The sequence below is a fragment of the Anastrepha obliqua genome, chromosome 1, assembly GCF_027943255.1.
Source record: "Anastrepha obliqua isolate idAnaObli1 chromosome 1, idAnaObli1_1.0, whole genome shotgun sequence".
Classification (NCBI taxonomy): domain Eukaryota; kingdom Metazoa; phylum Arthropoda; class Insecta; order Diptera; family Tephritidae; genus Anastrepha; species Anastrepha obliqua.
The window spans coordinates 98,293,999-98,303,425 of NC_072892.1; the positions used below are offsets into that span (position 1 = coordinate 98,293,999).

A 9,427-nucleotide genomic window follows, 5' to 3' on the forward strand; every position below is an offset into this window, starting at 1 on the left:
TTTTGGTGCTTGCCAACATTTAAAAGTGCGCACTTATGTGGATAATATTTAGCTGTATTTATCAGAAACACTTAGCTAAATAGCTGACTTGTGTTCTAGTTTCAACAGCGACTTATCATTTATAACCTCTTGGGCTTTAAAAAATGGTCTATGTTTTAACAGTGACAAGTCTTATGTGTGACCTATTTGTAAAAATATGTTAATTCTTCCACTATTCCATTTCTTTGCGGAGGTCATAATCCCTTTAATTTGTTACGAAAGCTACAAATCTTGGCTTTGTTATTAACTCTAGTATTTCTTGTATCGCAAACCTCCGAGTGTATTTCTGCCATGAAAAAGCTCCTCATATAAATATCTACCGTTCGGAGTCGGCTTAAAACGGTAGGTCCCTCCAATTGTGTAACAAAAGCAAGACGCACACCACAAATAGGAGGAGGAGCTCGCCCAAACACCCAAAAAGGGTGCACGTGTCAATTATATATACATATATATTTCTTGCATCGATCACGTAAATTCCGTCATATCCAAAGTGTGTAATATTTTAAGAAATTTGAGAATGTCTGCAGCGTTAACAACAGGTATCAGATGAAAACTTGCCATTGAACTTACCGATATTGCCAATAATCTGCTATAGCAAACTAGTCTACAGTCGTTTAAATTCTCACTCCGCTAACAAAAATTATATGACCTTTAATCCTGTTATTCACTTTGTATGTGGACTAATGAAATATGAGCATATCTCCAGTTGAAAATCGTGGTGAATGGGATGTTAATTATCTGAATACATCAAAACGAGAAACTGTATTTTTCTACTCCGACTTATGTTGGATAAGACACCTAACTATCTTTATGAGAAATTATCTTGCACAAAATTGGCTCACCAAAATGATGTGATTCTACGTTAGCACAATTATTTAACCTCTGCAAGAGTGTTTTTCTTCCGTATCTGGAATTCAATTCCAGCTGCAATTCGCAGCAGCTAAAGTAAGAGCAACTTCAAGAATGTTCTGTATTCATACTTTCTTTGCATAATATTGAATTATGAGTATTAATATATGCACGCTATATGCAAGTCAAGCCTACAATCATATTGTCTTATTTTTGTTTTTTTTTTGCACTTGTTTACTGATAATCATCTATGTACATCTTGTCATTTTTATTTTACTTATAATCTTTGTTGTGGTATAAAAGTTCAGTTCATTTACGGTTATGTGGAACTCGTGCCGAGTTAGACAGTGACGATCAGTGATGCGAATTCACACATATTCACAGTTATTCATCCATATCAAACCCAACTTGCAATATAATAAGTTAGTAAAATATAAAAATGTCTTATGAGATGCAACAAAAATAAACCAATATAAAGGAAAGTAAAACCAATATAATTAGAAAACTGAAATGAGTTAAAAAATACGCCAATATAAGAAATATTAAATGGTAAAAATAATTTAAAATCCAAGTTAAATTTACAATATAAAAAGCACGAAAAATCAAAAGAAATTTCATTTAATAAATGAAAATGAGATGCGCTAAAATGAATATTAAACCTTCGATTTAAAATTAAAATAATTTAACTCAATCCAGAAAATAATAAATATAAAGATAAATAAGGAGCTACCATAGTAGCGGTCCAGACAAGTACAGTTGCATGTCGAAATACACTCTTACGTCGGACTATATAAATCATAAAAAACAAGAAGCTGCCGTAATAATGGCAGACGTGAACGGTTTTACGTCAGTTCGATCTCACAGAGGGTAGAATACCCTGGTGTTTTGTGGATTTCCCTCCCTCCATTTTAATTAAAGTTAAAATAAATTTAGTCCCTCTGAAGGCAAGCGTACGGACGGACGAAAATGTACATTATTAAAAACCTAATCTAAGCCCATAGTCTAAGCTACTAGTGCCTTTCGTTGTGTAATATATTTATTCATAATTATCTTTCTAATTAATATTTCTTTATAAAGTAAAATCCAACTGTAATAAAAATAATAACAATATGTGTGCATATTTACATACGAAATAAAATAAAATCCAACTGTAATAAAAATAATAACAATGTGTGCACATATTTATATACGAAGTGGAAGTTTCTGTTAAAAAAAAAAAAATTTTTAATAATTTTAATTTTTTTTTTTTAATTTTTAATTTTTAAATTTTTATAGTAGTCGTTTTTATAGTATATTTTTTATACTTTTGAAATCTAAACGATTTAACTTATTTCTAACACCAACATACGTACGAGTATGTACTATATACCAAAAGAAATTTGGGTACGAATGAAACTTGTTTTAGATTTTATTCAAATTTAACTCAAATCAACCAATCCAAAAACTCAACCATGTGTCAAAGATAGCTTGAGATATCTCAATTTTCACTCGAGATTTCATTTGGATGGACGGAGACCTGAATGGATAGATATATAGGTCAAGCTGGTTCATCTTCCGATTCTGAATATTTTGGTATGCAGACATCCATACGTTCATATATAAAGGCTTTTTAATTAAGAACGATCGAGTTTTGAAGTTAAATAAAAAAATTGTTCGCAATGGTGAATAAAATTAGGAACAAATTGCCGCCCCGGGTCCGTTGTGGGTGACGCATCTTAGTGGACCATTTGGTCTTTAGGTGTCACTGGAGGAATAAAGCCTGATTCATACCAAACAATGATTTTTTCGAAGTGACGATGCCGTTGATGCATCTGCCATAATCAGAAATGAGCCTCGAATGGCAACGAAGATCATAAAATGCACAAAGCGCATTGAAAGATTGGCGATGACAGCATACATTTAATAAATTGTAATATTTAATTTCATAGTTTAATGTCAATACATCAAATTTGACAGCTTTAGCTTTCCCAAGACGACCGCTACACACTGTCAAAGTTCGAGCGCCCTTATTGAAGAACCGTTTACTTATGTATACATACTATATCTACTTCTATTTACATTCCGTTGGCCTATGCAAGCAGCTGTTGCTTAAGCAAAGCTTGGCCTCACTAAGTGTTTCTAATTGTTTGCCTACAAAAGAAAGCTTCATTTAAAAAGGCGAAGAAAATAGCAATGACATTAAAGTGAATATTTTGTCGTTTTACATCTTAATCCAACAAAAAAACAATTATTCATGTACATTTGTGCTCATACATTTAAGTCACTAGGAAGTAAAATTGAAAAGAAAAACCAAAAATAATAAGTAACCCTTGATATAACGGTCTCATTTCTTATTTTTTCAGCGAACAGATTCGTATACCATAGTTCAATGCAATACTGCATGCATACAGGTATTAAACAATTTTCTATGTTTGGTGGCACAGCGAGTTTGCTGCGTGAATGATCAATACGCCTGTGCTCACATAATTAAGTCATCCTAGTTGAAAACGGTAAATTCGCTTTTTGTACTTGTAAGTATTTTTAACTAAAATTAATTAATTCGACCTAAACCCAATGCATTCATAAAAATATTTGAAAACGCTTGGTCTTTGACAAATAACATTTGAATAAAGACACTAATTTTTGGAAATCAATTGTCTGAAGTGACGAGTTCAAATTTAATGTGTTTGAGATTGGTGAAAAAACCTACGTGAGATGCTCACCAGGAATTAAATCTCAAGTACACTAAAATAAACAACAGTTAAAATGTTGGGGTCCATCGCTTGCTTGGGCTTTATAGCAAGACAAAATTTCCCAAACACTGCCATGAAAAGCATAAAAAGATCTATTTGCCGTTCGGAGACAACATGAACCTGTAGGTGCTCCATTTGTGGCAAACATGTCTAATTCTACTCAGTTTTGCATATGCCTCAGCCCATTTAGCCGAATTTTAAATCGTCTAAAATATGGTTGCACTATTAAAACCGTAAACTTGAAGTTGTGCGCAAGTAAACGGAAATAAACCAATAATGAGAGGAGGAGCTCGGCCAAACACCAGAGTTAATCACAATATTAATAACTTCGTTGTAACTTAATTATATGAGCACAAAACCTGTTGTTATCTAAAAAATTCATATTACACTTTAATTTTTCAACCTTTCCCCAATATTTTTTTTATAAATGAGTGTTTTTGTCTGATTTAGTAGTGCACTTAATTATTTGAGCGCAAGTGTATGTAGATGTATGTTTTGCTGTTTATGTTTCCCTACTTGTTTTCTGTTACAGGTCCTAAAGAATGCGGAAAAGCGTCTTTAATGGTACTCTTAGCTTCTTTTTATTTAACCGTTGCTTAGCATCTTGAAACGTTGCAGTGCAGTGAAAGCAGAAAAAATTGTTTAAAGAAAAAATATAAACAAAACCTTAAACTAGTTTCAAAAGTAAACGAGTCACTCGCTAAACCTGTCTGAAGGTGTAACTTAAGAAGTGAATAGTGCTTGACGCTTTTGTTTGTATGTATACAGAGTGCGCACGGTATTTGAGAACAACTTGAGAGTGAAACTACTTAGCTTTTATTTTGAACAAAATTTAATGAACTTTAAGAATTTTTTATAGAACATCAACTAATTATATTATATATCTTCTGTAGATCATTTGATTAAATTTCCTTCATCTGTATTGGCTTCCGGGTCCGGAAACGATTGCATGCCGAATCAAATGCTCCTTATTCATATTGGCTGTTATATAAAAAAATACCCCATCTCCCTCTCAGCCTTTCGCGCACTAAACACATTGGCCCTTTTTTTTATTTATAATAAAGCTTTATTCAAAGTAATATTTGAACTTCAAATCAGAAATTTTTCTTCCTGATAAGAATGGAAACAATGAAATATGTATGTAAACAAAACACATATTTTTGACAACTGTGGACTAATGCGAATATACATATTTGCTGTTCTACTAATATCATCTTCTATAGATTCGCTTCAGATGAAGGAAGTAAACTGAAATTTACTTTGGTGGCAATCGGAAATGATAGTTTCTTAACACCGTGGGTGGCAATCATAAAAACTGTGTATTATATTTCACAAAAATATGATCGAGTTATAGGTCCGTCACAATGGGTCCGTTGCATCCGCTGAGGCAATAAAATTGACTGACAGCAGAATGGATTATGTGTATTTGAGTCCAATGTACAATGTTGTTTTTATTATATCAAATTAAATGCAGAAAATAAATGGTATTTATATTAATTGAGTCAATTCAGATGCACCAACCTTTTCGATAAAGGCTTGAAAGAGTAGAAAAAAGGCTAGGCTTAACCAAGTGTGTGTGTTTCCCAACCCCAATTCCAAGTTATGGCCGCATCCAACGTCTACGACTACCATAAATTCTATTAAATCCCTCTTTATTAATTTTATAATATATTTCACAACTAACAAAAATTTGTTTATACACAATGAAATATAATATTTGCTTTCACGATAAGAACATCTGTTTGTATTTTTTTTTTGTTTATGTGTGGAACGTAACGGACGCATTGTGACAGGTCTATCACAGTTCCAAATGCAACCATTGATTTACATAATAAGATTCTTGAGTTATTAGTTGTTAGTGGCGGTTTTGATGACTATACTGCGACAATAGTAACAAACAAGTTAAGCTCGTGACTGTTTTACGAATGTGGCAATAGCTTTAAATATAATATAAGTACTTCTGTACTAATAATTGCAAGCTCAAAAAGAGGCAAATGTTTTGATAGTTGATATCATTTAAAAGGGGGCTTCTAAATTTAATGCCGCTCCCCGCTTTATTAGTTAGACTTCATCTTTTGAGATAATGGCATTTGAAAAATTTGCTTGAGCTGTTAAGACATCATTTAAAAGCATTAGGGCCCTCGACGACGCAAATAGAAGGAGGACCTCGACCAAATATTCCCCAAAGCATTCGTCCTTTCTATATACATATTTATCTCCTACCATAATAAAGAAGAAGTCGGAAGGTATATGTATGTAAGCTTGCTAGGAATTACTTATAAAGGGTCATTCAGATGACGCGCCTAGAAGTTGTTTAAAAATAAAACATGTTTCACTATTTTTATTCAAAATACGGCGACAATTATATGTTAAAAGTGACATAATTTAAATGTCCACCATGAGCACGACTAGAGGCTGTCATACGAGAATTAAAATTTTAAAGGACTCGCTTACGCATAATCCCATTAACTTGTGTTTCAGCGCTGGAACCATTGTTGGCTTATTCACATTGACTTTACTTTAAAAAGAACACCACAAAGAGTAGTCTAGTGGAATTAGATCGCATGATCTAGGTGGCCACTTTATGCCACTATTAGGTGGAAGTAATCGACCGGGAGCCCTCGGCCGGCAATGGCAAACCTCCGATGAAAAAAAAACCTCTGCCATGAAAAAGCTCCTCATAAAAATATCTGCCGTTCGGAGTCGGCTTGAAACTGTAGGTCCCGCCAATTATTTATTTCATATTATATTATATCTATTTTTTTTATATTATATTATTTATTTATTTTTTTTAATCTACCGGGAGACTTAGATCGGAATAGTGCAATGTTTTCTGCTGTTGTGGGATTTGTGTTGAAAATAAAGATCATTTATGTTTGAAACTAATTGTAACAGAACTTTCATTTTCATCTTCGAAGAAAAAAGATAATTATTCCACTAGCCCAAAAACCACAACAAAAAGTATATTTCAGCGGATGTAATGATTTTTCTCAAGATTCATCTACCCAGATGCGTAATTTTATTTCTTGACAAATCCATCCAGTGTGGAATGCGCTTCATCACTAAAGATGATTTTGCGTGATCATGTTTAAAGAACCAATTCGCCAATTAAGTTACAATAATTTGAACGCGTACACCATAGAGTAAGTAAATTTACCGTCTTAGAATTATTCACTATTGACATCTAGGCGTCACTTTTGAAAGACTCTTTATGTGTGTGTGGCCTGCTGTCAATTTGTAAGTAGAAAAGTTTAACACCTCCATTTATAGGACAATATCAAGACGACCACCGCAAATTGAACAAGATGCTTGCGTGTGGAAAAATAATAACATTAAAAACTTACACGCCTCGGTTTGTGTGCGGGTAATGGTTGCTTGTCAATCGGTCTGGTCTCAATCTTTTCTAAACACAAACCCAATTTCACAATTCCCAGTCCCTTCAGTTGAATCAATACCCCTAGGAACTAAATGCCTTAAAATAACTAATATTTAACAACGGATCTAAAAATGGAAATATGTACATATATGTGAAATTATCGAGCTTAAAGCTTAGCAGTTATAACTCCTAAGACAACTATAAGTTTTATGTTGTAAGCTAATTTTATATATATTAAGTAAATAAAAAAATAAATAAATAAAAAAATAAACAGCTGCCTAGTGAGCAGACTAGGCTTAATCCATTTCGATTTTGAAAGGTAATTTAGGGCATAATATTAACTTCAGTGAATTTGGATTTTTTGCGAGTGAGTCTTTTTGTTTATCAATTAGAAAGAGTAGGTAAGTGCTTTGAATGATGTGAAGATGAGATATCGCACTATTTTCAATGCAAGCTTATAGAACTTGATTATTATGCACATACTTAGTGGTATTAGTTAATTGGTTAGTTACACACTCTTAGCTCAATCTTAGACAAGTAAGGAAAAGAAAGTCGACTGAAAAAGTTGATGATTGGCCCTCAACCAAGCTTAGCTTCGAATGGGTATCAAAAAGGAGGCCTTAGGATTGGCTAAAGAGTATTTGGGTTTGAAAAAACGAAAATCATGATCAAGTGCTGTGACATGCCGTGAAAGTCACTGATATTTCATCCAAAAATTCACAAGTATGTACGGCAGTGAAGCACTGGTCAAAGCAAAGCAAAACAAAGCAAGCATGCATTGGACCATCACTTTTAGATATTTTTGGATAATACTCGTATTAAAATTGTGATTAGATTTTGGAACACTGGCGCTCTCCACTGTTGAATATAGTGCACAAAGAAAAAACATTTTTTTTTTGTTTTATGACCATTTACAATTTGTATAACACTTTCGTCTTGCTCTTGAAGCAAGCGAGTCATATTTAAAAAAATATATATATAGATATATATTTATTCTAAAAGAAATTAGTTTATGAAAATACAAGTTTCTTGCAGACTATAGGCAAATAAAATGTTGGTACTTAAAAAAAAAATTACAAATTACAAAAACTTAGGAAAGTAAAAGATTAAGAATAAGAGTTCAAAGTTTTAGCAAATTCGTATTTAGCTAAAGAAAAAGCAATTATATAGAACTCGAGATCTCATTTAGTTCACTAAGTGCACGCGCGATTGGGGCATTACATGCATACTCAGCTTCCAATTGGCAACAAAAAAAAAGGAGTAATACACGTATGCTTTTTTGGGGAGTATTAAAATTATTTAAATAAGTTTGCATAAATGATCACCAGCTCTTCTTTTATGTTGCGCAGCCACGGCAAATTGAAAACTTTGAATTAGTTTTTTTCGAATTTAAAATTTTTTTAGTTATAAACGAGTTCTTCCAGTCACCGAGCGATATTTTTTTACAAATATTAAGTAGAAAATTTGTTTATAACTTTCAATTTTTTTTAAGTTTTTCAACTATTATCGAAGTCAATCCCACTTTGATATAGCAATAAAATTGTGCCCACCAGTGTCAGCAATAATTTTTATAATACGAGTATTTCAAGCTCTCATGTAAATTTACACTCTTTTCATGTTACAAGACTTTCTGCTAGAGAAATAAATAAAACGCACATAAAACGCTTATCATTCTTATAAAAGTTTAATAAAGTAATGACAAATGAAATTCGTAATAAGCACTAATAATTGCGACGAACACTATTTATAAATGTACACATAGATGTGCTTATTAATATTATTATTTTATAATTTTACCATCCAAGTGCCATATCCGACAATCGGCATTTTTAAGCCATTATTAAATTGTAAGTATTTTTCTTCACTCATTTTTTGTTTATTAATGAATTAAATGCCTGTCAGTTTCTATGCGCTTAATAACCAACCATGAACTTCACTATTCTGCTTTCTATTTTACTCTGAAGGAATCTGAATGCGGTCATACACTTTTAGCCGGCTGATATTGTGTCGAAAAATACTGGTTTCTCAGTGCACATTTTATACCTTTATGCACTCACAGCTCTTCAACTCTGAATTTATCAATTGCTCTCTGAAACGGAAAAGTCAATGCTATTCTATAAATTGCACATACATACATACATATGCACGTGCATACCCACCTTACGTTGGCTTAAACAATTTTCATAAATGGGTGACGGGCCCATTTACGCATTAATATACAGGGCACAATGACATCCAAACTTTTAAACAAACGATTTAAACATTGAATATAGAGACAGAAAAATGGAGGCGTGACAATTTGATAACATCATTTATGGAAGTTAAATCTGTGAAAATGTTATTTGGTAACCAACAATAACGCAGAGAACAACATTGTGAAGATCTATTTACGAGGGTTACAAGGGTTGCCTTTTATATTATATTATATTTT

General features: G+C 32.5%; 1 protein-coding gene across 1 annotated transcript in view; it reads right to left on the bottom strand.

Annotated features, from left to right (window-relative positions):
* LOC129253111 (aldo-keto reductase family 1 member A1) overlaps positions 1-8,970 on the bottom strand; it is a 19,088-nt gene extending 10,118 nt beyond the window's left edge. The window contains exon 1 of the mRNA XM_054891366.1: positions 8,794-8,970. Coding sequence (XP_054747341.1) covers positions 8,794-8,865 — 72 coding nt within the window. The 5' untranslated portion in view covers positions 8,866-8,970. The remainder of the gene's footprint in view (positions 1-8,793) is intronic.
* Positions 8,971-9,427: the final 457 nt, after the last annotated feature.